The 17,976-nt window shown below is 43.3% G+C and overlaps 1 protein-coding gene across 1 annotated transcript in view; it reads left to right on the top strand.

The window, feature by feature from the left end:
* TTLL8 (tubulin tyrosine ligase like 8) overlaps positions 1 to 17,976 on the top strand; it is a 105,451-nt gene that overhangs the window by 74,303 nt on the left and 13,172 nt on the right. Inside the window, exon 10 of the mRNA XM_058308969.2 lies at positions 16,301 to 16,449. Coding sequence (XP_058164952.1) covers positions 16,301 to 16,449 — 149 coding nt within the window. The remainder of the gene's footprint in view (positions 1 to 16,300; positions 16,450 to 17,976) is intronic.

The following is a 17,976-nucleotide window of genomic DNA, read 5'->3' as shown; positions in this document are numbered from 1 at the left end:
AATATCAATGAAATTTCCAGCTCTAATACCACCTTAATCAATTAATTCCGTATAAATAGAGAGCTTTTCCTGGGTCTAATTTCCATTCCTAATGTGGATAGTCTTTGTCCTGTGAACCAGAGTTGTCACCAGAATAACAAATAGGTTTATCTTGATAGGTAAACATTGCCAGAGACAACCTTTATTTCACAAAATAAAGCTGAACTTCCTTGTTTCCTGTGCATTAGGAGTGACACTTGGCAAATTATTATTATTTTTTTTTAATTTTTTATTTTTATTTAATTTCCCCCCCTCCCCTGGTTGTCTGTTCTTGGTGTCTATTTGCTGCGTCTTGTTTCTTTGTCCGCTTCTGTTGTCGTCAGCGGCACGGGAAGTGTGGGTGGCGCCATTCCTGGGCAGGCTGCACTTTCTTTTCACGCTGGGCGGCTTTCCTCACGGGCGCACTCCTTGCACGTGGGGCTCCCCCACGCGGGGGACACCCTTGCGTGGCACGGCACTCCTTGCGCGCGTCAGCACTGCGCATGGCCAGCTCCACACGGGTCAAGGAGGCCCAGGGTTTGAACCGCGGACCTCCCATATGGTAGACGGACGCCCTAACCACTGGGCCAAAGTCTGTTTCCCGGCAAATTATTTTAAAGGTCTATTTATGCCAAGGAAACTGATGAAGAAAAAATCTTCAAGTGGGAAAATATGATAAAAGTTAGTGACAGTCCTCAAAAGATGAATGCTGTTTACATGGCCATTCTTTTTTAATAGGGATTGCTCTATCTTCAGATTAATAGAGGACTTTGTGCTCCTTGGAAGGACTCTGTACTCGTTAAAACGGAACTAATACATTTTGATCCGAGAATAGTCTGGTCAATTCACAACTGGATAAATTTTGCCAATATAAATCTTTGTGATCATACAGGAAGAATAAACATTTTTAGAATTTTTTTCAGTTCAGCCTGTTTTTTAAATTCCTTTATTGAGTTATAATTTGAATACCATAAAATTCATTCACTGTGAATGTACAATTCATTTTTTTATAAGTTTATAGAGTTGTAGAACTGTCGTCCTATTTTAGTTTGCTAAAAGCTGCTGGGAGCAATACACCAGAAATGGATTGGCTTTTACATTGGGGATTTATTAATTTACAAGCTTACAGTTCTGAGGCCAGGCACGTTTCCAGATGGAGGCATCACAAGCAGCTCCTCTCTCCCCAGGCGGCAGCTGTGGGTGGTCAGGCACGTGGCAGCGTCCACTCTCCTCTCCGCGCCTCTGGCCTCATTGCTTTCAGCTTCTGGGTGCTTCCTCTCAGCTTCTGGTTCCATTTTTCCAGCATCTGACTCCCAGAACCTTCTCCCTCAGCTTCTGGGCTCCTCTTGTCTCTGCAGCTTTTTCCTGTGTCTGCTGCTTTCTATTCCTCTGTTTATAAAGGACTCCAGTCAGAGGATTAAGACCCACCCTGGGCCACATAATCTAACCAAAGGCCCTTAACCGAAGTGATGCAATCAAAAGGTCCTACTACAATTAGGTTTACATTCACAGGAACGGATTAGCTTAAAAACATCATTTTCTGGGTTCCACAAGACTCAAACCACCACACACCACAATCTGGTTTTAGAACATTTCCATTAGTCCATAAAGTTCCCTTTGCCATTTTCCTCTCCTTCCCAATTCCAGCCCCAGCCAACACTAATCATTTTCCTACCTCTGTAGATTGCCTTTCCTGGTTTTTAATAACATTATGCCTCCTAATCCATGAGCATGAACTATTTGTCCATTAGTTTAGCTCCTTTAAAATATCTCTTAGCAATGTTTTATAAGTTTCAGTGAACAGAGCTTGCATTTCTTTCATAAATGTATTCCCATGTATTTTTTTTTTTTGACACTATTATGCATTAAATTGTTTTCCTGGCTTAATTTTTTATCTTTAATTTTTTTTTGTCTTCCTGATTTCATTTTAGGATTTTTTGGTTGGTGGTGGTAGCATATAGAAATACAGAAAAAAAGTTGACATCAGATAACTCAGGCAGGGCACAGCTCTCTTGCAAAATAGAGAAGATGTCCTTTGAAGGAGCCGCTTTGGGGACTGCTGCAGGCCAGGAAAGTACCATGTGCATCATCCAGGAGGGTCTGGGGACGCAGATTAACACAGACTTTAATCTGGAAGTGCTTTTATTTCACCTTAATTTTTCAAGGATAATTTTACTGAGTAGAGAACTCTTGGGTGACAAGTTGTTTATCTTTTTGGCACTTTGAATATGTCATTTCAAATGAATAGTTGGCCATTAATTGTACTCTTCCCCATGAGTATAAAGATTTTTCTTTTGCTGCTTTTAAAATTATTTGCCTTTGGTGTTAACAGTTTACTGTGGTGTATCTAGGTATGGATTTCTTTTAACCCCCTATGTGGTATTATTTGAGTTCCTTTGATGTGTAGATTGGTGTGTTTATCAAATTTTGAGGTTTTTGAACATTATTTCTTCAAATATTTTTTCTGCTCCTTTCCCCTTGGGACTCTCATTAAACATTATGTTGGCTCACTTGATATCATCCCATGAGTCTGAGACTGTTCATTTTACTGCATTTTTTTTTTCTCTGTGTTCTTCAGCTAGGAAGCTGGAACAATTTATATTGATCTATTTTCAAGTTCATCAGATTCTTATGCTATTCTGGGTCTGTTGTTAAGCCCTCTAGTGAATTTTTAGTGTACTATTTTACTTTTCAACAACAATTTTCCATCTTGATCTTTTTTATAATTCGTATCTCATACTTGAAATTCTCTATTTGTGCAGTTATTGACATCATACTTTCCTTTAATTCTTTAAACACTATATAGTTTAATTATTTCTATGTGTTTATAATAGCTACTTTGAATTCTTTGCCAGCTGAGTACAACATCTTGGGACACTCAGGTCCTATTGACAACTCTAAATTTTTCTCAGTATGGATCACATCTTGTTTCTTTGCATGCCTCATAATTTTTTTGTCAAAAATAGGACATTTTAGATAATATAATGCAGCAACTCTGAGCTCTGACTTCCCCTGTGAGGGTTTTTGATGCTGTTTGTTTTGTAGCTTACCTCAACTAAATCTGTGGAATGTCTCCCCCATGTTGTGCGGACACTGTCGTCTCTGCTCATTTGTCTCTTTAGTCCTTCTGTTTGTACTTAAGTCTGGCTTCTTAGAGGATGACCCTGTGTCAACATAGCCAATGACTGGTCAACAATTGTGCTCAAATACGTCAAGCCCATAAGGCTCCCACCCTCTGCCAAAGAATCTGTTAGTTGTGAAGTGCACTCAAAATTCAGGAAGTTTTCAAGTCTGTCTATGCTTTTACACACATGTAACATACATGTCATTGGCATCTTGGAAGAATTAGAGAAGGAAAGATGCAATATTTGAAATGATTTTTCCAAGAATTTTCCAAAATTGATGAATACTCATTTATAGTATATGAGAAGATCAGCAAACTTTCCAGTGAAAAATGCATGTAGGTACCTCATGGTCAAACTGCTGAAAATCAAATCAAAGAGAAAATCTTAAAAAGCCCACAGAGACAAAAGAAGCAACTGTAAGACTGACAGCTGACATTTCAGCAGGAACTATGAAAGCCAGAACGTAATAACATCTTGAAAGGACTAAAAAAGCCTGTCAACCTAGAATTCCATTTTCATTAAAAATAATTTTCAAAAATGAAGTCAAAATAAGGATGTTTTCAGGCAACAAGTCTCCACATTTTTTTCACCAGCAAATTCATAAAACACAAAACACTATAGGAAGTCTTATGCTGAAGGAAAAATATTAAAGCTGGAAGAACAGAAACCATAAGAAGAAATGAAGAGCCTTTAGGTAAATATAAAAATATTTATTTGAAAATAGCACCTGTAACTATGTATTATGAGACTTATAGTATGGATGTCAAATATATGACAATAGTAATGCAAAACGTGAGAGGCAGATTAAATGACGCCAAAGTGCTGCATGGTTCTTGCATTATTTAAAAACCAGTAAAAGTGATAACACTCAAGGATGTATATTGTCACATCGAGAGTAACCACTAAAAAATAATACCAAATAAAACCTAGGAAGTTATTAGAGGAGATAAAATTGAATTAAAAAAATGAGATTAATCCAAAAGAATGCAGGATAGGAAGAATGAACAAGCATAGAAGAGATAAGACAAGTAAAACAATGAGTGATATGGTAGATTTATACCCAATTATATCATTAATTTAAGTAAATTAAATTACTTAATTTAATTATTTCCAATTAAAGGCAATAATTTTCACAAATAACATTTTAAAAGCTATGTTTGTGAGATGCAATTTAAGTATGGCACAGATACTTTGACAGTTTAAAATGGGGAAATATATAATATGCAACAATAACAAAAAGAAGGCTGATATGACTATATTAATATTAGACAAAGTAATCTTTAAAGCAAGAAAATGTTATTAGATAGAAAGACAGACATTTCATAATAATAAAAAGGTCCATTCAACAGAAAGACAAAACAATCCTAAATGTATAGGTAATTAATAAAATAGTTTCAATATATATAAAACAAATATTGACAGAACTAAAAGAATAAATAGAAAACTTCAAACTCATAATTGGAGCTTTTAACATACCTCTCTCAGTTCCTGATAGAACAAGTTGATAAAAATCAGTAAAGATACAGATTATTTGAATAATATTAGCTAACTTGGCCTCATTGACATTTATAGAACACTAGATGTAATACCTAAGGAATACATGCCTTTTCCTTAAAACACTGTATGTGATGGACCACAAATCAAGTATTAACAAAGTTCAAAGAATCAAAATATACTGTATGTGTTTTGACAAAAATTAAAATAGAAATCAACAACAAAGCCAATTATAAAAATCCACATATTTTTTGGAAATAAAATAACTCATGGATCAGAGAGGAAATCACAATGGAGATTAGAAAAAAATTTAGCATAAAAATTAAAATATCAAAACTTTGAGTCTCAATTAAGCAGTGTTTAGTGGTAAATTAATACCTTCTAATTATACATTGCAGAGAAGAATGAACATTGAAAATAATGATGTAAGGTTTCCTCTCAAGAAACTTAATCCCAAAACTAACTAGAATGGTGAAAATAATAAAGGAAGCAGATGTGGCTCAAGCAGCTGGGCTCCTGCCTACCACATGGGAGGTCCCAGGTTCAGTTTCTGGTACCTCCTAAAGAAAACAAATGAGACAGTGAGCTGATGCGACAGGCTGACCCAGCGAGCTGATGCAACAAGATGACATGGTGAGATGATGCAACCAAGAGATGCAGCGAGGAAACACAATGAGAGACACAACAAGCAGGGAGCAGAGGCAGCTCAAGCAATTACCGATGTCCCTCCCATATGGGAGGCTCCAGGTTTGGTTCCCTGTGCCTCCTAAAAAAAATAAAAGACAATCAGACAGTGCAAACAATGAGAGGGGGAGAAAAAAAATCTTTAAGAAAAAAAAAAAGAAAATAATAAATATAGGAGCAGAAATAAACTAAAAGAATTATAATAAGTAATATCAATTAAGCCAAAGTTTTTATAATTAAAATCAATAAACCAAAAAAAAAATCAATAAACCATTACCAAACTTCATGGATCTAAAAGAGAAAACATGATTTACCAATATAAAGAATGGAGAAGGGGCATCACTACAGATGTCAAAGAAATTTAAAAGATAATGAGAGGATATAATGAACAATATTATGCCAATAACTTTGGCATTTAAGATGAAATTGATAATTTCTTTGAAAAAACACAAGTTATTGAAATAAACTAAAAAAGAAATAGAAGTTTTGAATAGTCCATATTTGTTAGAGATGATGATTTTAAAGCTTTCCCATCAAGATGAATCCAGGTCCATGTGGCTTCACTGGTGAATTTTTATAAACATTTAATGAAAAATTAATGCCAATTCTACACAGATGCTTTCAGAGAGCAGGAAAGGAGGGGGTATTTCTCAATCATTTTATGAGGCCAGAAAAATCCTGACACCAAAACTTGAATTGGACATTGTAAGAAAAGAAAATTACAGACCATTATTTCTCATGAGCATATATACTAAAATCCTAACCAAAATATCAAATTGAATCCACAGATGGGTGAATGGAATAATACATCGTAACTATAGTCCAAGAATGCAGGTTGGTTTAACATTCAAAAGTAAATGAATGAATTTCATCATATTTTTTCTGTTTTCACCATTTTATTTTTTAAAGATATATAGATCACACAAAATGTACATGAAAAAATATGAGGTTCCCATATACCCCACTCCTTGTATCCCCCGCTTCTCCCACATCAACAACCTCTTTCATCATTGTGGTACATTCATTGCATTGGATGAACATATTTTGGAGCACTGCTGCACAGCGTGGATTATAGTTTACATTGTAGTTTACACCCTCTCCAGTCCATTCAGTGGGTTGTGGCAGAATATATAATGTCCAGCATCTGTCCCTGCAGTATCATTCAGGACAACTCCAAGTCCCGAAAATGCCCCCATATCACACCTCTTTTTCCCTCCCTACCTTCAGCAACTCCCAGGGCCATTGTCTCCACATTAATGATATAACTTCTTCCATTGCTAGAGTTACAGTAATTCTGTAGTAGAATACCAGTAAGTCCACTCTAATCCATATATTTTTTTAAAGATTTATTTATTTATTTCTCCCCGGGGGGAGAAATGTGTCCATTTGCTGCATCTTCTTTGTCCGCTTCTGTTGTTGTCAGCGGCACGGGAATCTGTGTCTCTTTTTGTTGTGTCATCTTGTGTCAGCTCTCCGTGTGTACGGCACCATTCCTGGGCAGGCTGCACTTTCTTTCACCTTGAGCGGCTCTCCTTATGGGGTGCACTCCTTGCATGTGGGGCTCCCCTATGCGGGGGCACCCCTGCGTGGCACGGCACTCCTTGCACGTATCAGCACTGCGCATGGGCCAGCTCCACACGGGTCAAGGAGGCCCGGGGTTTGAACCGCAGACCTCCCATGTGGTAGGCGGACACCCTAACCACTGGGCCAAGTCCACCGCCTCTAATCCATATTTTATTCCTCCTTCCTGAGGACCCTGGGATGGCGATGCCCACTCCACCTCTAAATTGAAAGGGGGCTTAGATCCCACATGGCTGATGGATGGGATTCTCCTGCTTGCAGTTGTAGACTTTCTCGGTTCCTTGGTATGATAGTTGACCATCCTCATCTCCTTGTTAGCTGACCTGGGTACATCCAACAAACTAGAGAGAAGGTGTTGCAACTCTGCTGAGGCTTGGGGCCCACCTGACAGATGGACAGTCCAAAGATTCAAGTCTCCTGAGCACACACAAACTCCAGCACCAACCACAGGTTCAGGAAAAGTGACAGAAGAGGCATGTGTAGAGAAGTCTCATCTGAGTCCAACTCCATCACACTCAGGAGCACAAATTCCAAAGTTGGGCCCACTGACAAGGCACTGAACTCCAGAGCCATCCGCCATGACCATAGACCCTGTGGGTCTCCATAGCCCTCAGGAGCACCCCTACCTGGGGTTGTATCTACTTTGGCTGTCTCTGGGATCCTGCTGAGACGTGCATAAGCACAATCCCTCTGATGACCTCCCGATTCATTTTAAGTTCTCCTAGCCATATCATATTTGTAGAATAAAGGAGAAAAACCATGATAATATCAGTAGATGAAAAAATTGATGAGAGCTAATACCTGTACATGTTAAAAAATGTTTTAGTAAGCTAGGAAAAGAAGGAAACCTTAATTTGATGGTTTTTCTATATAAAAAAAAACATAGCTAACATGATTCTTAATGCTTGAATATAAAAAGCTTTCTCTTTGAAATTAGAATTAGTCAAAAATGCCCACTATCATGCCTTCTCTTCAACATTGACTGAAAGTCTATCTAGTTTAAATAGTCAAGAAAAATGAAAGGGCATAAAGATTTGAAAGGGAGAAGTAAAACTCTTTAATTGCAGATGACATAATTATGCATTGGAGAACTTTTTAAAATTACAAATAAATTATTAGAATCACATATTTAGAAGGCCACTAGGTAAAAAGTTAACAAAAGTCAATTGTAGGAGGACTGTGGGAAGATGGTGAAGTAGGAAGCTCCAGGAATCAGTATCTTTACCAAAAAACTACTGGACTGGTAGGAACTGTCTGAGTCCTCCACTTTGAAACTCTGGAGTCTAAGGGAACACTGTGCAGCATCCAGGGAGGAGAGGAATTTTTAAAACTAGTCAATTGTGATAGATACTGCTGAATTTACCGTCCTGGTGGCTCCCACCCCACCCCAGCCGCATGGCGGGCAGCAGAGGCTGCAGCTCTGGCTCCTGCAGCAGCTGGCAGGTGCCAGGGTGGGCCGTGAGGACGAGTCCTCCGCGCCCCGGGGGGCGTGGCCTGACCTCTGGTGACTGTTGGCACTGCTCCAGATGGCTGGGTCAGCTCCGAGGGTGGACACTGTTCCAGGTCCCCCTGGCGGAGGCGGCAGGGAATCTTAAAGACCTTCCTCACGGCTACAGACAGCAGCTCAGGGGCTGCAGTAACCTGCAGGTGCTGAGTCTGGAGGCCCAGCTCCAGAAGCCACGGAAGCAGGTCCTGGTGCCCTTGGTGGCCCTGCAGTGCAGGGTGCAGCCAGCTTGGCTCCCACCTGGGACACTGGCCCTGTTCCAGCGGGAGCAGAGGGGTCCCTGTGTGCTCTGTGTGCATCCAGGGGCACAGGCATGTCAGTGCCGATCTACCCAGACTGAACGGAGGAACTGGTCCCCCGCTTGCCCTCCCAGAATTTGTCCTGAGGGCAGAGAAGCGGCTAGCAGGCAGCTGGGACAGTGTGAGAAACAAGTCAGAGCAGCTGGGGCAAAGAACTACCTGCCTTAAGTCACTCAAGAGGACAACCACGAGGGGGTCTCTTCCAAAGGGAATAGAGGGGTCATTCACTCAAACTCCAGTAGAATGTAAGTAGGGAGTTCCAAAGGCCTCTAGTAAGCACAAGCCCAGGGAAAGGAGGCTCCCAGCTGTCAGATAAGGGACCCTGCTCTTTGATTTCACCTTAGTGATCTTCTGGATAGGAGGGCTGAGCTTTGAAAGAGACTGCCAGCCTGAGCAGAGCCAGTGAGCACAGCAAAGACCATGAAAGGTGATTTTGCTTTGGTTTGTTTATTTTGATTATCTCTTGGCATTCAAGGAAATCTCTCTCTTATCACTAGCTTGATACAGAATTAAGAAACAGACAGCTCAGGGAATAAATCCTATAGATAACACTTAAAATATTAAAATGCACAGGGTGCAATAAAAGATTGCAAGACAAAAAATACAAACAAAAAAACAAGAAATGATGGCCCATCCAAAGGATCAAGATAAAAATCCAGAAACCATCGATGAAGAAGACCAGATTTTGAACATACTGGACAAAGAGTTACTGAAAATTATCCTTAATATACTCAAGGAGATAAAGGAAAACATGAGAAAGAACTAAAGGATTTGAGGAAAACAATAAATGAAAATATGAGAATCTCAATAAAAAGGAACCAAACAGAAATACTGGAATTGAAGACCACAATAACGTAAACATAAAATTCCTTAGAAGGTTTCAGTAGGAGGTTGGAAGTGGCAGAAGAAAGAATCAGTGATCTTGAAGACAAGAAAATTGAAACAATTCAGGCTGAGGAACAAAAAGAAAAATATATAAAAAAGAGCAAACAGAGCATAGAGACCTGTGGGACACCATCAAGTGTACCAATATATGCACTATGGGAATCTCAGAAGGAATAAAAAAATGACAGAAAACTTCTCAAATTTAATGCAAGACATGAATATACACATTTAAGTAGCCCAATGAATGTCAAAAGGGATAAACTCAAAGTGGACCACACCCAGACACATAGTAATCAACCTGCTCAGTGCCAGGGACAAGGAGCGAGTCCTGAAGGCTGCAAGAGAAAAGCACTGAGTTATGCACAAGGGAGTTCCAATAAGATTAAGTGTCAATTTCTTATCAGAAACCATGGAGGCAAGAAGGCAATGGTACAAAATATTTAAAGTGCTGAAAGAAAACAATTACCAACCAAGAATTTTATATCCAGTAAGACTTTCTTTAAAAAATGAGGGAGTGATTAAGACATTCCAGGCAAACAAAAGTTGAGGCAATTCATTCCCACTAGACTTTCCCTACAAGCAATGCTAAAGGAAGTTATTCAGACTGAAAGGAAAGGTCACCAGATAGTAGATCAAAGTGGCAAAAAGAAATAAAGACCTGCAGTAGCCATATGAGTAATTATAAATGCCAGTACTATTATATTGTACTTTTTGGTATGTAACTCCACTTCTTCTTACAGGTGCTAAAGATGAAAATGCATAAAAACGGATAAATCCATGGTTTTGGACATACAGTGTACAAAGATATCATTTGTAACAAGTGAAAAAAAAAGGTGAGGGGTATAAGAACAATGTATGTGTATGCTATTAAAGCTAAGATGGTATCAAAACAACTATGATTGTTACAGATTTAGGATATTAAACTTTGACCCCATGGTAACCAAAAAAAAAATATATGAAAAATATATTGAGAATGAAATGGAAAGGGACTCAAAATGCTACAATACAAAAATCAAGCAAATATGAAAGTAGGCATTAATGGAAGACTTGGGGACAAAAGAGGTATAAGATGTACAAAGACCAAATAGCAAAATGGCAGAAGAAACTCCTGCATTATCAGTAGTTTCTTTAAGTGTAAATAGATTAAGCTCTCCAGTTTAATCCATTTAAATTAATGACTTATTAACTCCTAGAATAAAGCATAGGGAAGTATCTTCAGGACCTTGTGTTAGGCAATGGTTTCTTAGACTTTACACCCAAAGCACAAGCAACAAAAGAAAAAAATAGATAAATGGGGCTTCATCAAAATTTCAAAAGTTTGTGCATCCAAGGACTTTATCATGAAAGTTAAAAGACAACCCACACAATGGGAGAAAATATTTGGAAACCATAAATCCAACTAGGGTTTAATATACAGAATATATAAAGAAATCCTACAACTGAAAAACTAAAAGACAACCTAATAAAAAATATGGCCAAAAGACTTGAGTGGATATTTCTCGGAGGGAGGTAAACAAATGGCCAAAAAGCACATGATGAGAAGATGCTCAATATCATTAGCTATTAGGAAAATGCAAATCAAAAGCACAATGATATTCCATTGCACTTCCACTAGAATGGCTACTATTAAAAAAAAAAACACTAGCAAATGTTGGAGAGTATATGGAGAAATAGGAACACTTGCTCATTGCTGGCGGGAATGTAAAATGATACAGCTGCTATGGAAGGCAGTTTGGCGGTTTCTCAGAAAGTTAAGTATAGAGTTACCAAATGACATGGCAATCCCACCTCTAGGTATAGATACCCAAAAGGACTGACAGCAGGGACTTGAATAGTTACTTGCACACCAATATTCATAGCATTATTCACAGTTGCCAAAAGATGGAATCAACCATCAACTCATGAATGGATAATCAAAATATAGTATATACAGACAGTGGAATATTATGCAGGCCTAAAAAGGAATGAAGTCCTGATGCTTGCTACAACATGGATAAACCTTAAAGACATCATCATGCTGAGTGAAGTAAGCCAAACACAAAGGGACAGATTTTATATGATCTTACTGATATGAAATAATTAGAATGAGCAATCTAATTAGCAATCTAATCTAATCTCAGACTAGACTATAAGTTACCAGGGGTGAGGGTGGGAGTAGGGAAGGGAAAGTTAATGTTTGTGCAGAATTTCTATTTGGATTGATGGAAAAGTTTTGGTTATGGATGATGGTGATGGTAGAACAACATTGTGAATGCAGTGAACAGCACTGAATTATATATTTGAATATGGTTAAGAAGGGGGAAATTTTAGGTTGAATATGTTACTAGAATAAAAAGTTAAAAAAATCCATCAGACTGACACAGTGAACCCTAATGTAAACTATGGACTACAGTTAATAGTACTATTATAAAAATGTTTTTACATCACTTGTAATAAATGTACCACACTAATGTAAGGTGTTAATAATAGGAAGGTATATGAGAACTCTGTATTTTATGCATGATTTTTCTTTTAACATTCAACTTCTCTAATAAAATAGTCCATTGTATTTCTATGTACTCAAAATTGTTAAATGAAATTTTAATAATTTACAATGGCACCAAATAACAAATATCAAGAAATAAATCTAGCAAAAGACATTCAAGACCCTAAACTGAAAATTACAAAATTAAACATTTAAAGAAGACCTAATAAATGGAGTATAGATATAGATATATACCATGTTCATGGATTGGAAGGCTCAATAGTGTAGAGATGTTAGTTATTACTAAATCAAAGTAATATCAACCTAAATCCCTACAGGGATTCTTTTTGGGGAGTGATGGTGCAAGGAATCAACAAAGTAAATCTAAACTTTAGATATAAATACAGGTGACTTAGAAGAACCAAGACAGCCTTGATTGAGAAGTTAGAGGACTCATGCTTCATGTTTTAAGACTTACTGTAACGCTACAATAATTAAGACCTTGTAGTATTGGAATAAGGTAGGCAAGTAGACCAGTGTAACCAAATAGCAAGTCTAGAAAGAGAGTCTCATGTCATGATCACTTGATGTAAGACATAGCTGCTGCTGCAGTTCAGTGGAGGAAAGGTTGTTCTTTTCATTAAATGGTGCCAGAACAATGAGCAACCAGATGAAAAATATGCCTTGCATCCTGTCTTGCAAATACACAACAATTAATGAGATGGATCATAGACCTAAATTTTTCCTAAAGGTAAAATAATAATAGAACTATTATTTAACCTAAAGATAAAATAATAATAAATATAGTAGTATATCTTCTTGACCATGAAGAAGGTAAATATTTCTATGGAGTTCACAAAAACTCTATTTTACTAATAGAAAAAATTAGTAAATTGGATTTCATTGATATTAAGAATTCTTTATTTTAAAAAAACCAAACTATTAAAGAAAGACTACATGGATATCCAACAGAGGTCTCATATCCAGAATATGTAAAGAACTATAAAACAATAAGAAAGGACAAACAGTCCAATTGGAAATGGTCAGAAGCACTTCACAAAGAAGACACCCAAGCAGCCAAGGAGCATGGGCAGAGGCGCCCAAGACCCTTACTCGTCAGGGAAATGCAAATGAAAACCTCTGAGCAGGACCGCACCCCGCCAGCATGCTAAGACTGAAGACTGGCTGTGCCAGGTGGTGTCAGCATGTGGGGCAGCTGGCTCTCCAGTACCCTGCTGGTGGGGTGCAAATTGGTGTAACCAGCTCAGAAAAGTCTGACAATTTCTTCTAAAAAGTAGGCTTCTTCATACTCTATGACGAGCTACCCCATTCCTGGCATTTATCCAAGAGAAATGAAAGCATATGTCCTCACAAAGGCTGAGCACATAGTAACCCTTGTCTGGAAACAGCCCAAATGTAGAAGGAACTGCTGATATACAGCATGGCTAGAACTCAAGCTGCGTTGAGGGACGAGGCCAGACCAAGAGAGCGCACTGTAGGGTTTCATTTCCAGGACGTTCAGGAGCAGGCAACAGTGATCTGCAGGGATGGAAAGTCTGAATAGCAGTTACCCCTCAAGGCAGTGGATCACCTAGGGTGGTGGATCACCTAGGACATGTATCACCTAGGATGTGGATCACCTAGGACATGGATCACCTAGGAATGGTGGATCACCTAGAACGTGGATCACCTAGGATGTGGATCACGTAGGATGGTGGATCTCCTAGGACATGGATCACCTAGGATGTGGATCACCTAGGATAGTGGGTCCTAGGACATGGATCACCTAGGAATGGTGGATCACGTAGGACAGTGAATCATCTTGGATGGTGGATCACCTAGGACGGTAGATCACCTAGGAATGGCGGATCACCTAGGACAGTGAATCATCTTGGATGGTGGATCACCTAGGACGTGGATCACCTAGGACAGTGGATCACCTAGAAATGGTAGGTCACCTAGGACAGTGAATCATCTTGGATGGTGGATCACCTAGGACGGTAGATCACCTAGGATGGTGGATCACCTAGGATGGTGTACTCATTTCCTGGAGCAGCCGAGCCAAGGAGCGGCCAAGTGGGGGGCTTAGAACAGCAGTGTCTGGCCCACAGTCTGGAAACCAGCAGTCCACCACGGGGCGTGCAGCACTGGGCTGGCCCTGCCTCCTGCAGCCCTGGCTGCCCCCAGCCTCGGCCCTGCCTTGCAGCCCCAGCCCCGTTCTCTGGTCCCTACAAGGAAGGGTAAGGCCTGCCCCCAGAAAGATGTCACCTCGTGACCCGCTCCCCCAAGGCCACGTTCTGAGGCCCTGGGGTTAGGACTTCACTCTCGTCCCGGGGGACCCCCTGGGGGCTGGGCGCCTCGGGGCCTCCTCTGGGCGGCAGTTACGCGGGGACCCGCACGTGGACTCGTCACACTCCTTTTGGAATAGAGCATGAGCACCTGACATTCTTAGACCTCAGGACAAAAGGGGAAATCCCCGGAGTCACCGTCCCCAGAACCCAGCACGAGCCGGGAGCAGCCGCGTCCCGGGCCCACCAGGAGGGAGGCGCCCTTGGCACCAGCGGCCGCGGGTCTCGCGGGGCCTGCGGGGTCGCCCGAAACCCCACTCGGATCCGGCCTCCTCCCAGGCCTTCGCTGCTCGGGCTCCGGGGCCCTCGTGGGGTAGGCGCGCGCCGCCGTGAGCACCCGCTGGTTGGGAGCGGTGGCCCGAGTTCTCCCAGAAAGTGACGGGCTGTCCCTGAGACTCCGCTGGCCTCGCGAGCCGCCGCGCTCTCAGGCCTCGCAGGACTCTGCCTCGGAGCAGGAATCGCCCTGCGCCGTGCGCCGAGGCCCGCCTTGCGGTGCTGGCGCGCCCTGGGCCCGCGGAGTGCGCGTCCCGCGGCAGGCGGGCCCGGGCCGGCGAGGACGGCTCTGGGGGCCCGGGACCCCCGGGCAGCGGCCGCGCTCGGCACCCCCTTGTTTGCGCCGTGGTGGCCGGTGGCCAGCCTCACCGGCCGGGCTGCGCGGGTGGAGACGGGGCCGGCACCCCGCGCGCGCCGTTTCCTACGTGACCGGGTCGGGGGCGCTGGGGGTTCACTAGGAGGCGGGCTTGGAATTGGGGCTCCCCCCTGCGTGTGTCCTTAAAACCAGGGAGAATGGGCAGGCCTGAAACCCGCAGCGCTGGCAGTGCCCCGCGCCCCGAAGTCCCCGCCTCCCCAGCCCTGCCCCTCGGGGTGCGGGGCCTCTTCCGCCTCCCCACGCCTCCCAAGGTGCTTCCCCGCGACTGCCGCCCGCCCCGGCGTGCGTGGGCCTCGCGCGGCGTGCCCCGGTGCCCTCCTGCGGGCGCGCGTACTCCCCTGGCCCGTGGCCCGCGCGCGGCCAGCAGCCCGGCGCCCCCTGTTTCGGCCGCGGGGTCGGGAAGCAAGGGCAGCGCCTGGGTGGGCAGCACCTCTCCCGCCCCCGCCCCGTGGTCCTCGGCTCCCGGGCAGCCCGACGGGCCCCCGCGGCTGCTGGCGTGCGAGCGGGTCTCTCGCGGCAGCCGTCGGGCCCCACGGAGCTCCGCAGCCGCCTGGCGAGTTGCCTTTCTCCTTCGCTTAAATCTGGCTTGGCTTCCCAAGTCAGTCCTGGGGCCGCCCGGGCACGAGCAGGGACTGGGGTCAGCGGACAGGCCAAAGCACCCAGTTGGCATCCAACCCACAGGCCTAGCAAAGGGCGCAGGGCGCTGGCCAGCTGGCCTGGTGGCTTTCCAACTGGAGAAGTCCTGGTGCCACGGTCTCACGGCAGGCTGGGGAGGGGGGGCGGAGGTGGGAGCGCCCGAGGGGGCAGGTGTGGGGCGCACTGGGGCGCTGGTGTTGTGGAGGAGATTGTGGGGAGGTGTGGCGCACACCCGGGAGGATGCGGGGGCGCGAGGGGGCACGCACAAGTCGCAGGACCGCCCCGTGGCGGGTGGCCACTCAGCCCTTCTGCGGTCCCAGGGCCGTGGCTGCCTGGCTGGCGCCTCCAGAGCCACAAGGCAGGGTAGCGTGCCTCTTCCCGCTTACCTTAACCAGGCACCTGTCCAGGAAACGAGTCCACTCGAGGCCTTGTGCCCAGGGGTCCCTCGGGTGGGTGGCGGCAGGTTCCCCACATGCTGAGCTGGTCCCTCTGGTCGCCCTGTCCCTGGGCGTCCGTCCGCCGGCTGACCAGCCCCGCTGTTTGCTGAGCACTGGCTGCTGGGAGCTCACCTCCACGGCGGAGCTCACCCGCCTCTTCTGATCTTGCTTCGCAGCGGCCAGGCGTTCATCTCCAACTCCAGTAACTACTTTTCGCAGTGTCAGGCTCTGCTGAATAAAATCCGGTTGGTGAACCCACAGACGGACATCGATGGAATTCGAAACATTTGGATTATAAAGCCAGCGGCAAAATCGAGAGGCCGAGGTGAGCCCCCGGCCAGGACCCTCCCTGCTGGGACCGGCAGTGACCGGCCCTGCTCTGTGCCAGCCTGCGTTCGGGGAGGATGGGCCGTCAGCCAGGCCTCGAGCCCCCAGAGAGGCTCTTCGAACACCCCCGTGCGCCAGCTGGTGGTTTGTGGGGAGCCCCCACGGGGCTGGGGCCCGGCAGGCACCCCAGCCTCTGCTAGCTCCCCAGTTCCGCCTGGGGGGTCTGCTTGCCTTATCTTCCCAGCACAGTGCTGGGGTCGACTGTGCTAATGTTTAATATTTACTTAGCGTGTTCCCTCTGCTTCCCCAAATTAAACTGGTCACTAGTTTTCTCTCTCTATAATACCTTGATCAGTCTTGGCAACAGGCTCCTGCTAGCCTTTTCTCAAGGGACTCAGGACTTTCATCTTTTTTTTTTTTTTTTTTAATTTATTTTTATTTTTTTATATTTTTATTGACTTTGTAATAATATTACATCAAAAATATATATGTGAGGTCCCATTCAACCCCGTTCCCCCACCCCCCCTCTCCCCCCCCAACAACACTCGTTCCCATCATCATGACACATCCATTGGATTTGGTAAGTACATCTCTGGGCATCTCTGCACCTCATGGTCATTGGTCCACATCATGGCCCATACTCTCCTCCATTCCATCCAGTGGGCCCTGTGAGGATTTACAATGTCCGGTGATTGCCTCTGAAGCACCATCCAGGGCAGCTCCATGTCCCAAAGACACCTCCACCTCTCATCTCTTCCTGCCTTTCCCCATACCCATCGTCCACCATGTCCACTTTTCTCAATCCAATACCACCTCTTCTATGTGGACATTGGATTGGTTGTGCAGGACTTTCATCTTAAAGAAAGGAATTCCCACTCTGCGGACATAGTCACTCTCACCTGCAGGCACCCGGGAGTTTCTCAGCACCTGTAAATTCTGTCAGGGTGTTGGTCTGTTCAGCTTTTCCCTTTGTATTGTGAATCACATCTATGATTTTATTCTCTTTTATATTCCTAATGGTGAATATTTTATGTTCTATTTAAAACAAACGAACAGGAGTTCTACTAGGTTTTCTAATTTTACTCATTTTCTCAAAGAGCTTTTAAGTTTTTCAGTTTTCCTGTGATGTTTTTCTCCCCTCTTAGCTGTAACCCACATACTAGATTTATTTATTTCCAATCTTTCTTTAGCAATAATGAAAACATTTCAGGCCTTGAAACTTCCTCTGAACGTGGCTTTGGCTGCATCGTATTGTTACATTATACAATGTGCTCACTTTCTGTAGATCTAAATAGACCTTACTTTTGGTTTGGGTATTCTGGTTGCTCCTCGAGTTATTTTGAAGTGTTTTTTTTTTTTTTTTTAATTTTACCAGGGGTTAATATTTCTGTGATATATTTTAATCTTCATTCATTTGTAATTTAATTGCATTCAGTCCTAATATTTTCCTTCTGGAAACATCCTCTTTCCTGGACTTTCGCAGACCACCTAGTCTGCAGACCAAGGCCCGAGGCTCTCCTGTGAC

Source organism: Dasypus novemcinctus, chromosome 12 (assembly GCF_030445035.2).
Source record: "Dasypus novemcinctus isolate mDasNov1 chromosome 12, mDasNov1.1.hap2, whole genome shotgun sequence".
NCBI lineage: Eukaryota > Metazoa > Chordata > Mammalia > Cingulata > Dasypodidae > Dasypus > Dasypus novemcinctus.
This window is presented reverse-complemented; position numbering and strand designations above follow the sequence as displayed.